General features: G+C 41.6%; 1 protein-coding gene across 1 annotated transcript in view; it reads left to right on the top strand.

Moving 5' to 3' along the window:
* The window catches only part of LOC117349393 (transient receptor potential cation channel subfamily V member 3-like), a 114,265-nt gene that overhangs the window by 83,029 nt on the left and 15,282 nt on the right, over positions 1-15,954 (top strand). The window contains exons 16-18 of the mRNA XM_033922818.1: positions 780-948; positions 4,754-4,820; positions 14,184-14,437. Coding sequence (XP_033778709.1) covers positions 780-948; positions 4,754-4,820; positions 14,184-14,437 — 490 coding nt within the window. The remainder of the gene's footprint in view (positions 1-779; positions 949-4,753; positions 4,821-14,183; positions 14,438-15,954) is intronic.

Genomic DNA, 15,954 nt, shown 5'->3' with positions numbered 1-15,954 from the left:
TGACAAACTGGAGGGGGAAATAAGCACTAGGGGAAAGGGGAAAATTCTCTTAATCCTTTATACAAAGGGCTGGCCTATACAAGCACTCTTTAGAAACCAAGGGAGCAGCTGTAAATCCTGACACTGATATATTGGAATGTACACCTGCTTTCCCTTTCTGAAAGGGGGAATACTCGTAGATTTTAATTCTGCACAAGCCCTACCCAAATCACCCTCCCTTGCAATCTACACAGAGTACAGATATACATGTGCTAATACTGGCTTTCAAAAAATCAGGTTTTATACATGTATGCAAGTATTTGCACATATAAATCGTGACTGGAGCTCAAAAATAAGGGCCATAGTCAGAGCTGTGTTATCGTTTTGTCCCTCTTAGAGAAATGTTTGATGCAGATTTTTCCCCCATAGTTTATCCCAGTGGTTTCAAACTCAAACCATTTACAGGGCCACATTTTGGATTTGTTGGTACTTGGAAGGCGTCAGAAAAAAAATAGTGAATGTCTTATTAAAGAAATGACAGTTTTGCATGAGGTAAAACTCTTTATAGTTTATAAATCTTTCCTTTTGGCTAAGTCTTAATAATAATATTGTAATTTATAGCTAAAGAGACATATGATCAAGAAACTCTTTTATTTTACTTTTGTAATTATGATAAACACACCGAGGGCCTCAAAATAGTACCTGGCGGGCCACATGTGGCCTCCCTGGCTGCGAGTTTGAGACCACTGATATATCCCTAGCAAATAACTTCCTTTCAGGAAACATTTTGTATATTTTAGTTTCATTCAAGCATTGCTGGTGCTGTGTACAAACATCCAATACTGGACCCACAAAGAGGAGCACATTTCAGTTACCGTAGCCTTTGCTGTGTGTTTGGGATGGTTCAACGTCATCTATTTTTGTCAAGGATTCAAGATCACTGGCATCTATGGTGTACTGCTACAGCAGGTCTGTATATGCTCCCTCATACTCCGATTGGTTATTCAGTCTTGTACCACTGAATTCACTCTGACAATTCACCACATTTGGAGGGTGATTTTAGAATAGAATGCCTGGTTTAACAGGGCATAAAGGTACTTTTATGTCTTTAGAAAAGGGGTGAGAGGAAGAGACAGCTCGAACCAACAAACTTCTGAAATAGCCAGTAAAAGAGTTTATAATTTTTGTGATAAACGGGGAGCCCTCAGTCACACAGCTTGCAGTGGGGACAAGACCCCTAATACGCCAGCTGTCACATGCATATACCCAAAAGGGTGTTATTTGTGTTACATCCCTGGGCTCACCCGTGTGCACAAACCAGTGTGCTAATGGCGCAAAATAATAAACAACCAAAAAACGTGCAAAAAATGGTTGGGGCTGTCTCTGTCTCTCATCCGAGGGTGCAAAAGTGACCAAAATCAGCCACAGGGCATAGGCGTGAGGACAAATAAGCTGTCAAAGAGGTACTTAGCTTCTCCGTAGTCAAAAAGCACAAGGCAGCACTGGTGTGGACAAGCCTTTTGTGCTGTCTTGTGCTTTTTGACTACGGAGAAGCTAAGTACCTCTTTGACAGCTTATTTGTCCTCGCGCCTATGCCCTGTGGCTGATTTTGGTCACTTCTGCACCCTCGGATGAGAGGCAGAGATAGCTCCCCCCTTGGTATGCCACTGGGTGTATGCATGTGACAGCTGGCGCATTAGGGGTCTTGTCCCCACTGCAAGCTGTGTGACTGAGGTCTCTCCGTTTATCACAAAAATTATAAACTCTTTTACTGGTTATTTCAGGAGTTTAGTGGTTTGAGCTGTCTCTTCCTCTCACCCCCTTTTTAGGGTTAGGGAAGATTTCTCCTTTTTACCATTATTTGGGCCTCTTCCCATCTTTTGGGGTTTTTTTTGATATCTAAGATTTCTGAAACATTTAAAGGCTCTTGATCTGAAGATTTTTGTTGTTGTTTACTACGGTCTTTACCAGGCAGATAATATACCCCTGAGAATGGTGGTAACATTCCTTTAGATATTTCCAATGTTTCCACTAAATATCTCTTAAGCATATCTCTGGGTGTTACCATCTCAAGCCTAGGAAAATTAATTAACCTTAAATTATTATTATGTGAATTGTTCTCAAGCATTTCAATTTTCCTCCTTAAATTAACTAAAGTCTCTTGAAGTTGTTTAGATGTAGTAATTTCCTTTTCAGTTTTCTGTATAGATGGATTAGAAGTAATAAGTAAGACTTATCAGATCATTAACAAAGGTTCTTAAACCAGAAGCACTTAACATTCTCATTCATTCCCTAATTATTTCTAGGTTAGACTATTGTAATTCACTATACTGTGGCATAACTTATAAAGAAATAAGAAGACTACAAATAATACAAAATATAGCTATAAAAATTATAACAAATTCAAAAAAATATGACCATGTTACACCCCTCCTTCAAGATGCACACTGGCTACCTATTATACACAGAATAACATTTAAAATCGTAGTATTAACATTTAAAATTCAACAATCACACGAGCCGCTATTTTTGGACAGACTATTAATCCCTTACTCTTCACTAAGGACACTGAGATCAACGCAACAAAACTTATTAACCATTCCTTCTTTAAAAATAATTGGGACAAGAAGAGCAACTATATTCTCAGTACAAGCACCCCTACTGTGGAACAATTTACCAATTTATCTACGTAACGAACCATCATTAGTCAAATTCAAACGCGATCTCAAAAGCATTCTTTATAAAGATGGTAGGTACCAGACGGCACGACATGTTCTCAATTGTGGCCCCCCAGACGTGGAACTCTTTGCCACAATATATAAAAAATGAAAAGGATCTCAGTCTTTTTAAAAATAAATTAAAAACTTTCCTTTTTAAAGATGCTTTTAATCTTTAATAGAAATACTCTTTTGCTACAGTCAAGTTATCCCTCCCTATGTTTTTTCCTTGAATGTTCCCTTTTCTTCTCGTAACATCTAAAATGTAACTTTCCCCCTTTTTATCATTATGTGTCTTAGTATGTCCGTGTATAAGTCGGTTTCTTATTTAGTACTGGATACTATTAATATGTCTTTTAAAAGGATTAAGTTTGTTTTAAAATGTTCAAGTGTTTGTCTGCTTATGAGTTTTGATTTTAGTTTGTATATAATATTAGTATCTTGTTTTATAATGCTTATGTATCTTATTGTAAATCGCTTAGTAAATTATAGATAAGCGATTCATCAAATGAATAAATAAACATAAACATAATACATAGATAGATAATTTCAAAAAACACAGTACTTATTTTCTAAAGAATCAAATGAGTAGGACATCAACACGGAAACTATAAGTGGTTTGTTTTTGTTTTTGTTTTTTAATTTTAATTTTAATCTTAATCCTCTTTTTTTCCCTTCATTCAAAAAGATTATTAATACTAATCTGGATCCTTATTTATTCTTTATACTAAAAATTTCTACTTTTAAATAGATTAATTATTCCTAACATTACCTTCCTTCATGAATCATTTTAAAATAACCAAAGCTCTTTCTATCAATTAATTTCCTTCAGCTCTTTCTATTAATTAATTTCCTTCATAATTTTTATCTTTTTTTCTAAATTGACCCTACCCTTATGTACAAACCTTAAATGTTTTTTGGTTTTTTTTTTAATTCATTTTTAATTAATTTTATAAATTGTATAAATTGTATTTCTCCCTTTTACCTACTTGTTTCAGTTTGTATTAATAGAACATAATGATTAGTCTGTATAATAGTTTTATTTGTATTTGTATTTGTCATCCCTGGCTTTTACAATTATGTAATACGCATTGAAATATTGGATATTGCGTAAAATCAAAATTTAATAAACTTGAAACTTGAAAGTAATCATTTCCTTTCTTAAGTCATTCAGTTCTTTAGTATGTTCCTTAATTTTCCCTTCAATATGTTGAAAAGTAGGAGTAATAGACTTTACAAAGTCAGCCATTAAATCCCATAAAGAATCTAGAGTTACTTCAGCAGACTTAACTAACTCCCAATTCTTATTTATAATTCTCTGCAATTGGTAAGTTCTAGAGTCATAATTCAAAATACATGTAATAGCTTTGCCTTCCTTTTCAAGTCGTGATTCCAACAGCAAGTACTCATGTCTTGCATACAACACTCTTATATTCTCTCTAAACAATTTGGTAATCAGTATTCTTCTTTATGCTTATGTTGGACATTGGTAGAGTTATAATTGACAAAAAAAAAAGCCTCGGGTTAGCGGTGAGTCAATATTGTAAGTATTTTTAGTGCTTTGAGATATGATGATTAATAGAGAGTTTTTGTGTTTAAGGTATATATACACACGCTTTGTTGAAGGACTTGGACCTGTGATGAAATGTGGAAGTGGTTACAAGCAGCTATTGAACTGAATATTCTAACTCTGTTTTTCTCAGGTCCTTTAACATATATCTGTTCAGTCATTTTGAAATTTTAATTGAATATCCCATGGTGCACCTGCATATTTCATAAATAGCAAAAGTTTGAAAATTGCAATGACATTAACATCATGCAGGTGGATTATGGCATTTGGAGGCTTATAAATCTTTCTCCTTCACTTCTATTCATTTCAATTATTTTTAATAATTTTTTGAACCTCTGTAAAAAGTTCAAAATGAGAAATGTGCTACTTAGAGTTGTAGCTGTGAATTGGAAAGTTTGCTCATTGTTCATCAGTATAAACCGATAATGGCCACCATGTTTACATTCTAAAGTTGATTGCATATTGATAAAGAATGTTGGTTTTTCAGATGATTTTCCGAGATATTCTACGGTTCCTTATCGTCTACTTAATTTTTCTCATGGGTTTTGGGCAAGGTAAGAAAACAGATCTCAGTGTTGTGATGATAAATAACCACTAGGTGTCATTGCTGTTACAGTCATAGACCAAAATTTGCAATCATGTGAAAGGAAATCCTATAAACTAAGCACTAACATTTATGATCATGTTACATGGGTAAATTTGTAAAATACTACCATGATAGGTGGAATAATTTGCAAGGGGGGAGGGAGGGTATACACATGAGTATAGAATGAGCAGGACATAAGCAGGCGTACCATTTATGTACGTACTTTATAGATGGTTCAGTTGGGAAAGTCTGAGCTCTTTCTGAAAGAATGTACACTCTTTGTAATAATGTACACTCTTCGTGCATACACTGATTGACAAAGACAAAAATGTAAACTCAGTCTTAGTTTCTGAGGTACAGCAATCAAACCTAAGGGTCCCTTCGCTAATTCAAGCCACCGGCATCCTAAGGCAAGGAGGAGGATGTCTTAACAACCAAAATGAGTCTTTATTAGAAACAGTAGGTCCCAACAAGGATCCCAGTTTCTGCGTTTAAAAACGCCTTTTTCAGGGGACACTTCAATGAAACGATGCAGGTACTCAATAAAACTGCTGGAGCAGAAAACACGAGCTGCACTTGACACATTGAAGTGTCCCCTGAAGAAGGTGTTTTTAAACACCGAAACTGGGATCCTTGTTGGGACCTACTGTTTCTAATAAAGACTCATTTTGGTTTTTAAGACATCCTCCTTGCCTTTTTTGTTGTTGTTTTGGGGTTTTTTTTGCTTGTATCCCAAGGCGAGGAACTCTTCTGTTTGCCTTATTACGAACCATCCAATAATGTAGAGTAAGACCTCAAAATATTCGACTCGTATTCTGTTTTATTCCCCTCTCTTCAACCGTCAGCACTCTAAACACCCATCCATCAGTGACCCACCATGATCACAGCTGGGCTTAGATGCACAAAGAACACACAGAAGTAGGGAGGCACAAAGAACTTTCTTGCCCACGAATGAAACTAAAGCACTCTTTTATTGGCAAAGTTCCGATAGATAAAAGACTTGACACAGGGCTGTGGTTCAGAGGATATACGCCTGCGTCAGGGGTCACCAATACTCCGTCAGATGTGTTGTTAGAGAATGACACGGGGAAAAAATCTGTCCCCGTCACTGCACCGTCCCCGGCCCACCATCCTCTACACCGCCCCGTCACCATCACCGCCATCCCTTTCACCGCCCCGTCACCGTCCCCGTCTAGCACCCATCTTCTTCCCTCCGCTCCCCCTTAGTCTGGCATCTGTCTTCTTCCCTTCCAGCATCTTCTCCCTACTCTGCCTTCCAAATTTCCTTTCAGGGTCTGTTCGTCTCTACCCTCTTTCAATGTCTGTTCTATTCCTTTCCACCACCACCCTTCCCTCCCTCCTTTACCATCTGTTCCTTTCTACCACCCTTCTTTCATATCTTCTATCAGTCCCCCCCATCACTAGCAGTCTCTCTTCTCCCTTACCATGAGCAAATAGAACTTCTGAAAATTGTATTGCTGAGGCATTATTTCTAGTACGCCTTTTTTTCCAGATGGATAATGACATCAATTTTATAATTTTTACTGTCTGCTCTGATTTCATTCACAATTTGGTTTGTGTTTTGTACCTGAGGATTCCATGAGGCATTTAACCTTTTCCTGTCTCTTCTGTGATTTCAAGTTGATTCCTTCAATAATGGAGTCTCAAGGCAGTAGCAGTTTTCTATTTTTGGCTCTTTTGACATTGTTTAAGGGATTTCTTGTACATTTGGTGCTGGTCTTCTTTGATGAGGTCACTTCAGAATCTATTTCCAAGGAAGAGAAACTTTTTCCCTTTCACCCCCTCCTTCCTTGTGTGAGCCGGAACACGCGGTCCCCGCAAGCAATTTTATATCATTTTCATTCTATTCATTCATAGAAATTAAAGTCTAGATAATGCCAGTCATATAACAAAACATGATTTTACAAAAATAATTCCCTGCACAGTCAAGACTGCAAGGATTACTAGATGTCTTCCAGCAGCTCCCCTCCCTCCCTCACCCTTACCTTTGTGGCCAAGTCAAAATGATCTACCAACAATAAAATTTTAAAAACACAAAGCACGCTGTACTCAAAGAAAATGTTAATTATCATTTATATTCCACGGGTTTTCAAAGAGGTCAAGGCAGATGACTTTATGCAATGTCACCTCAGTAACAACTATACAAAAATAGACAAATATTCCCCCTCCCTTTTTACTAAACTGCAATAGCGGTTTTTAGCGCAGGGAGCTGCGCTGAATGTTCCACACTGCTCTCGACGCTCATAGGCTCCCTGCGCTAAAAACCGCTATTGCGTTTTAGTAAAAGGGGGCCATAGTGCAAAATATAGACAGCAGATATAAATTCTCAAAACGGACACATTTTGATCACTAAGTTGAAAATAAAATCATTTTTCCTACCTTTTTGTCCGGTGATTTCATGAGTCTCTGGTCCTTCTTCTGATCCTTCTTCTTTCTTCTCCTGCCCCCCCCCCCTCTTTCTTTCTCTCTCCCCCTGGCTCCCCTCTTTATTTCTGCCTTTCTTTCTCTCTCCCCCTGGCCTCCCTCTTTATTTCTCTCTCCCCCTGGCCCTCCTCTTTCTTTCTGCCTTTCTTTCTCTCCCCCTTGACCCCCTCTTTATTTCTGCCTTTCTTTCTCTCTCCCTCTGGCCCCCCTTTTTATTTCTGCCTTTCTTTCTCTCTTCCCTTGGCCTCCCTCTTTATTTCTCTCTCCCCCTGGTCCTCCTCTTTCTTTCTGCCTTTCTTTCTCTCCCTCTTGACCCCTTCTTTATTTCTGCCTTTCTTTCTCTCTCCCCTTGGTCCCCCTCTTTCTTTCTGTCTTTCTTTCTCTCTCCCCCGACCCCTCTTTATTTCTGCCTTTCTTTCTCTCTCCCCCTGGCCCCCCTCTTTATTTTTTCCTTTCTTTCTCTCTCCCCCTAGCCCCCACAAAGCCATCGTACCAATTTCTCCACTTCCACGATTCTTTCCCTACCCTCACCCCCAAGCCAGCAGCCGATTTCTCCCTGCTCCTTCCCCGATGTCCTGATGTCCTGAACTTCATCGGGCAGCAGCAGCATTCACAATTCACTGCTGTTGCCCGCTTCAGGCCTTCCTCTCTGTCGGGTCCTGTCTTCATGAAAACAGGAAGTAGGCAGGACCCGGCAGAGAACAAGGCCTGAAGCCGGCAACAGCAGTGAATTGTAAATGCTGCTGCTGCCCGAAGAAGGTAATGGAGCACCGAGGCAGACCGCTTCTCCCCCCTCCCAGCCGAACCCCCGCTGACCCTCCTATCTCCCCCCCCCCCCGTGAACCTTTCCGACCCTCCCAGCGAGAGCAGAAAACCTCCTTCGCGGCTTTCTCCTCCCTCTGCCGCGTCACTAATGACGTCATCAGTGATGCGGCAGAGGGAGGAGAAAGCCGACGCTACTGGAGGGAGGTTTGCTGCTTTCGCTGGGAGGGTCGGAAAGGTTCACTTGGGGGGGAGAGATAGGAGGGTCAGCGGGGGTTCGGCTGGGAGGGGGGAGAAGCGGTCTGCCTCGGTGCTCCAAGGCCTGGCGCCATTACCTTTTTCGCCCCTTCCGCCCCCCTCCCTTGGTACGCTACTGATCTCCAGCTCTCCTTAGTTTGACGGTTTTCGTTTTTGGCGACTGGCACGCTTTCAAAGATCCGCGCACGCGCGGCTGCTCAAAGTTCAATCTTCTGCTCTGCTGCAACTTCCTGTTTCCGATTGGGTCAGAGCAGAAGATTGAATACTGAGCAGCCGCGCGTGCGCGGCTCTTTTGAAAGCGTTCCGGTCGCCGAAAAAGAAAGCCGGCAAACTAAGGTGAGGTGGAGAGAGGAAGCTGGTTAAACGATCAAGCTGACGTTTGGGTAGGCGCTGTGGGGACCGCACGATCCTTTATGCCTCACTGCGGTGACAAGACCATTCACCGCTCCACGGGGCGGTGATGGCCTTGTCCCCGTCCCCGCAGAGGCTGCTAATTTTCATTCCCCGTTTTTGGCGGGTTACCCGCAGCTAAACGCAGTAGCCGCGGGTAAACCGCCATCGTGTCATTCTCTAATTGTTATATCAAAAGATGTCAAAGAACGGAATCTGCATCTGACAGTACCCACAGTGTACTAAAGAGAAAGACAAGAAAACTAAACTGTCAGTCTGTGCACATCATCCTTTCTTTTCTCTCAGACTATCCCCACTTTCTCAGTCCTTCCCCACCTTAATGTCTTCTTCCTCCTCATTTAATCATATTCTGTTTTTCCCTCGCATCTTTCTTCCAATGCAGTTTGACTTTTGTTTTGGGTTGGATGCTTACTATCCCCACCACCACCGTACCGACTCCAGTCTCCCATTCTATACTTCTCTGTCCCCCACTCCTTCCCCACCTCCCTGCTCTTTCCCCACCCCCCACTCCACACTCATGCCCTCCCTTCCCCACATACCGCTTTAAATCTTTGCCAGCGCTAGCAACTTCATCGGCCTGCTGCTCGTGCTGGTGTTGGCTTTCCCTCTGAAGTCACTTCCTGGCCCTGCAACCATAAGTGATTTCAGAGGGGAGCCAGGCTGGTGCAAGCAGTAGGCCAGAGAAGCTGCTCGTGCTGGCGAAGATTTAAAGAAGGGGGAAGGGAGGGGGAAGGGAGGGGGCGGAGAGATGCCGGCAACCCCTCCCAAAAAAAAAAAAAAGACAGTGTCCACCCTTACTACACCACTGTAACCAGCCACAGGCTAGTGTATAAAGTTAGGACAGCTATTTATGCAGTCCTATGTATGCGCTAAACGTGGCCAGGTAGGTCTGAATATCAGGACCTAACCAGACTCCACCTACAGAACACCCCCAGAATGTTCCCAATATATCCAGCTTTAAGTTCATTGCTAGCCAGTCATTTTCGCAAGAATGACTGGTTAAGTGCTGTGAAAATAACTAGATAGCCATGAACAAGGGAGTTAACTGGTCATCAGTCATTTCCAGCCTGTTAACTCACTTTGAATATCGGCCATAGTATTTTATAGACCTCTACCATATTTCCGCTGAGTAGGGTTACCATATTTGCTAAGTCAACAAAGAGGATACCTGACCCTACCCTGCCCCACAGTGCCCTGTCCCGCTCCACCCCTGCCTCCCGTGAGTCTCGTCCCTAAACTTCCCCACCTCCCCAGTACAGCCTCTCTCTCTCCAGCCCCCTACCCAGGCCACCCTAGAGTCAAGAATGGCTTTTGTGAGTCTTCCCCTGTCCCCAGTACCTTACCCAGTGCTGTAATTTAAAAACTTTGGGCAGCTGGCAGCCAGCAGCATTAGCAACGTGATCCTTCTGCCATTGTCCTACCCAGAAAGCCTTTACTCTGCAGGATCTCGCCTGCACAGTAATAGGAAGTACTCCAAAGTGAAGGCTCCCGGGGCATGCCGACAGCAGAAGGATCATGGTGCTAATGCTACCGGCTGCCCAAAGTTTTTAAATTGCAGGCCTGGAGAAGGTACTGGGGACAGGGGAGACTCGCAAAAGCCATGGTTGACTATGGGGTGGGGGTTGAACTAAATAAACTCCCTCCAGTGTAGGAAACTGTCCAGGTAAATCTGGATGTCTGGTAACCAAACCTCTGAGCCATCTCTTCTCTATGCTGAAGAGCCCTGGTCACTTTAGCCTTTAAGGCACTGACATTTCTTCACAGATTACATACGTAAATGTTGAGAACAGAATATATGCCCACATGTGTGCACATTGGTGCATTTACGAATGCCAGAATTTTGAATAAGCACTGTTCTGTAAAAACACACCTATTTACATTGCGCATATTTGACAAGAGGGCATACATGCACACAGGGCCCAATATTCAGAGTGATTTAGGCAGGCCAGAGAGGCAGCTAAACACCACCAATCAGCAGCTAAACATCAATATTCAACAGCACTAAGCCAAGTAGTTCTGCTGAATATCGGCTCTGACCGGCCCAAAAAAGTGGGCTGGTTAGGGAAGGGCCAGGGGGCAGTGCTGGGAAGAAGCTGGGGCTTATGCGGGCTCTGGCAATATTCAGCCGTGGCCTGCCTTAGATGAGCGGGTGAATTTAGAAGACTACCAATATTTTGGTCAGACCATTTTATTTATTATTTTTCTTTGGGATGGACTAAGAAATCGAACGTCATACCTAAGTCACAAAAATCAGAAATTTCTGTCAGAAAACCACCTGATGCAACTGAATTTTGGCAGAGGGCTGAATTATTACCAGATGGCAATATTCATAATTTTCCATTGGATTGGAAAGAATTTTGTAATAACATCCTAGATGAAACTGACCCTAAACATAATATAAAAAGACGAGCTGATGACACAAAAAAACAGTATGACACAGAATTACTAGAGATGAAGCATACTGTGCGTCGTTTTGAAATAAAATGGATAAAATCCAAAGCACCTATAGACAAAGAACATTGGAGGAAGGAAGTTAGAAATTATAAGAAACTATTAAGGGAGAAACAAAAAGCCTATTACTCAGCAAAAGTCGGTACTTCAAACATTGATGTAAAGAAATTATTTCAACTAGTTAATATAGTGTTTAATGTGACTCAAAATACGCAATCCTTAAGATTACCTTTACCTACTTCAAATGATTTAGCAAATTTCTTCAGTTCCAAAGTCTTAAACCTGAGATCTTCTTGTTTACCTTGTCTGGAAAATTTTGAGGCTCATTTAAATATGATTGAAATTGAGGTCCTTGCAGATTTGTATTGGTATTCATTTGAAGACCCAGATTGGGAGGATTTTTCTAAACTATTCTGTAGATATGCTAAATCATATTGTATATTAGATCCCTGCCCTTCAGATCTTATGAAAGCAGCACCTTTAAGCTTTAAATTAAAATTATTGGATTGGCTATTGATTCTTTGAAGGCAGGAAAATTTCCACAAGAGGAGGGTAATATAATTATTACTTCAATAATTAAGAATAAGAATGAATCTATTTCACTACCAGCCAACTATAGACCTGTGGCATTGATCCCCTTTTTTGTAAAGATTATGGAGGGTTTGGTCCAAATTCAGTTGATGAAATATCTTGAGCAATATTCCTTGCTCCATGATTCTCAATCTGGCCTCAGAACTTACTATAGTACAGAAACGGTGATAGCTACAATGTTAGATCATCTAAATGGTCTGTTGAGTAAGGGTAGTAGTGCATTGGTTCTTCAGTTTGATCTGAGTAGCGTCTTTGACTTGGTGGATCACACCAAGTTGCTGGCCTGCCTAGATGCCCTAGGGTTGCAGGGGATTGTAAAACCCATGTTTAGGCCGCGGTTTATACATGGGGAAATACGGTATTCCTCTAGATCAGTGGTTCCCAAACCTGTCCTGGAGGACCCCCAGCCAGTCAGGTTTTCAAGATATCCCTAATGAATATGCATGAGAGAGATTTTCATATAATGGAAGTGACAGGTATGCAGATCTCTCTCATGCATATTCATTAGGGATATCTTGAAAACCTGACTGACTGGGGGTCCCCCAGAACAGGTTTGGGAACCACTGCTCTAGATGTTTGAAGGTAGACCAGTTTGGGATTTTGGTACCCTTTATCACCAACATCCTGCATAGGCACAATCAATTACACCTGCTTAATGAGTAGTATAGGTCATTGTTTCCTAAATTGGTCCAGGAGTACCCTTTTGCCAGTCATGTTTTCAGGATATCCACAATGAATATGCATGAAAACCTGACTGGCAAGTGGGAACTCCAGGACACTTATAGCAGAAACAATGGTATAAGTGATTGCACCTAAGGGCACAGGCATGCATATCCGAGCTACATACCTAAATAGAATAATGCCACTAAATTTAAAAAATAAGGCGGTAATACATTCAGCATAGTGCCAAATACATGGGATTTCAAAAAGTTTCTGCACTTTTAATTTTTCAAACACTATTTATTAAATATCTCAAAAGAAATTTACATCACTACCTTCAGGCCATGTGACTAATCAGTCAGCTCGCCTGACTGATTAGTCACATGGAATTCTATAACACGCCCTCTTACCACTTCTCCTGCCCCAACCATTTCCCATGAAATTTAGCCCAAATTTTTACCACCCACAGAGTTATCCCTGGATATTCAAAGCCAGGCCCTGCCTGTGCTTCAGCTTTGAATAGCGATGATTGCTTTTACCAACCTGATTCACAAAACGGCTCACTGCATGTTTTTCTCCTTGATCGCACATTTTTTGATCCAGCCATGTAAATTAGCTAAAACCCTATGCAAAGTAGCCAAGTGATTGATGCACTAACATCGCTTGACTTTGCCAAAAACAAAACAAAACCCAGGAGTTTTAGCGAACGGAAAAAACTGACAGGTCTGCCTGGATTTTTTGGGGGGGATTCTTTTTTTTTTTTCAATGGCACAGTATAATTTTATGGGTTATGGTGGATGTCGAAATATTTTAGCATTTTAATTTCTGAGGTCTTACGCTCCTGGATTGTCTTCAAATTTCTTTTTAGTATTCTCACCATAAAATCATGGATGCAGTGATTTTCTGGTTTTTTGAAATGTTGTCCGACAGAGCTGATATCCTGGTTGACACTGCAATGATATCTGTGTACCACAGAATTTTACCTTCACTTAGAAATAATATCATTGTTATTGTTGGTTTTATTATTATTATTATTATTATTATTATTATAATAACTTTGTTTTTCTATACCGCCATAGTCAGGCGACTTCTAGGCGGTTTACATTGTAAGAGGGCTGGACATTCAGCGAATAACAAAAGGTCTTAATACAAAACAATAAGTCTACATACAATACAATACAAAACAGTACAGTACAATACAGTGAGTCTAAATACAATACAATACAATAAGACTAGATACAATACCATGCAATGTGTCTAATACAATATAATAGTCTAATGGGAAACTAACGTGCTAATTGGAGTTCTATGGGTAATGAATACCTGAATACTTTAGAGCTTACATATGAGTAGGAGTTCTATGAGTAGAGGATATCTGAATAGATGAGGAGCTTCTTGAGAGGAAGAAAAAGGCGTTTATGGGGAGGGGAGTCCTAGTGAGGGAGGGTCCTAGTGAGGAAGGGGACAGTTTTAGTCAACGAATTTAGCGAATAGGGCAGCTTTGATCGATTTACGGAAGGCACTGTAAGACAGATTGGGTTCGTTTATGTAGTTTTTCAGCCAAACTTGCTGTCTGCTTGCTTGGAACTTATATAGTTGGGAAAATAAAACACTAGCCATAGCTGTACATATTCCTCGAAATTGTGGAAAATTCGTTAGGCAGTTTAAAAAAATAAAACAAAATTTAAACTCTCTAGAAGCCACTGCTGAGGGTAGATATGACTTACCTTTACAGCTCTGTCCGTCCTGATAGATGAATGTACTGAGGATGAGCTCTGCAGCCCCTTTGCTGAAACCTCTACTGCCGTATTAGAGTTGTTTAAACTCACGATGGGACTGGGTGACCTGTCGATTCATCAGCAGTCCAGGTACCCCGCGGTGTTCCTGTTCCTCCTGGTGTTGTACGTGATACTTACCACTGTGCTGCTAATGAATATGTTGATCGCACTCATGGGAGAGACAGTCAACCATATATCTCAGGATAGTGAAAAGATTTGGAAGCTTCAGGTAAGCAGTAGCCTCTGAATTCTATATAGGTTGTCCCTTTCTCCCCTCTTCCCTCCCAGTCCAGTATCTCTCTCCCCTCTGCTGTCTTTCAATTGCCCCCCCCCATCCCAGTTCTAGTATCTTCCTTCCCCTCCTCCAAGGGTTTGGCATCTAGCATCTCTCCTTCTCTCCCCCCCCCCTTTTCTGCAGCTCTGGCATCTCTCCCTTCTCCTACCCCTGCAGTCCTCCAAATGTGCCGAGATACCACCAGCAGCGGCAATTCTGGCTGGCTTCAGAGCCTTCCATCTGCAGCATCCAGCTCACAGAAAGTAACATCAGACAGGCAGGACACACCAGAAGCCCAAAGGCAAAGTGGAAACAGTGTTTTCATCACTTCCATTTCTGATGACTCACTGCATACAGAGAACCATGGTGGAGGAGTGAGGGAGAGATACTGCCAGCTGCCAGACCCATGGGACCTGAGGGAGGGAATACTCCATCTTCAAACTATTCTTTGGCGGGAAGCCCCACCCCCGTCTTCCCCGGAGCCAGCCATCTCTCATCAGCCCAAATCAAACTCCATTCCGGCAGATCTGTAAATGGCAAAGCCCTTATCCTATTAGACATCAGATGGGGCCTCCTATTAGTAACTGAAACATGGCTAAAATACAACGATGGGGCCACCCTGGGTGCACTATGCCTTCAGGGCTACCAAGCACTGGCATGTTCCTGCCCCAGTAAAAGAAGGGGTCTGGTGGCAGCCATCACAAAATCCAAATTAAACCCACTACATATAAACTCTATCTCACTAGAAGGCCTGGACTGCATCATTTTCTCAATAGGCCATGACAGAAAAAAACATATTCATATTAATCTACAGAGCTCCCTCCTCTCCATTGTATGTGCCCAATGAATTCCTAGCTATTTTAAGCAACCTCTCAGTCAACCACAAACAAATTATCATCCTGGGCAACTTTAATTTTGCGGAATATCCAGAAATCACCGGTGCACCAAGTGAATTCACAAAGATGCTGTCTGACCTCGGATTCATCCAATAGGTCCACTCCCCCACATACTACTCCGGGAACACTCTAGACCTGATCTTCACCTCAAAAGTCCCGCTAATTGAAAACAAATCAACCCTGCTGACAAACTTTCAGGTCCCCTGGACTGACCACCACATAATCTCGTTCAACTTACACATTAAAATCAAAGGGTCTGTAGAAAATTCAGCTTCACAAAAAACAACCAAACTCGACCCAAAGTCTGTCAACCTTCATGATTTATCCATTGGCATTGCCACACTGGGACTAAACATAGGTCCCACATCCAACTCACTAGAGGAAAAGGCACAGGCATGGCATTCTGGCATAAAATCACTCTATGAGAAATTAGCAAGAGTCAAAGAAGTCAAAACAAACACAAGATCCTTCTCATCACCCAGGCGGGGTTTCTGCCGCCTGGGCCAATCCGGCCCCATTCTGAATCCGGCTGGCCTGCCGGACGGGCGAGCTTGGCACCCGTCCATCTGGCCAACA

This window comes from Geotrypetes seraphini, chromosome 15 (assembly GCF_902459505.1).
Source record: "Geotrypetes seraphini chromosome 15, aGeoSer1.1, whole genome shotgun sequence".
NCBI classification, from domain to species: domain Eukaryota; kingdom Metazoa; phylum Chordata; class Amphibia; order Gymnophiona; family Dermophiidae; genus Geotrypetes; species Geotrypetes seraphini.
Note: the sequence above shows the minus strand (reverse complement) of the source record. Positions and strands in the feature narration are given on the sequence as shown.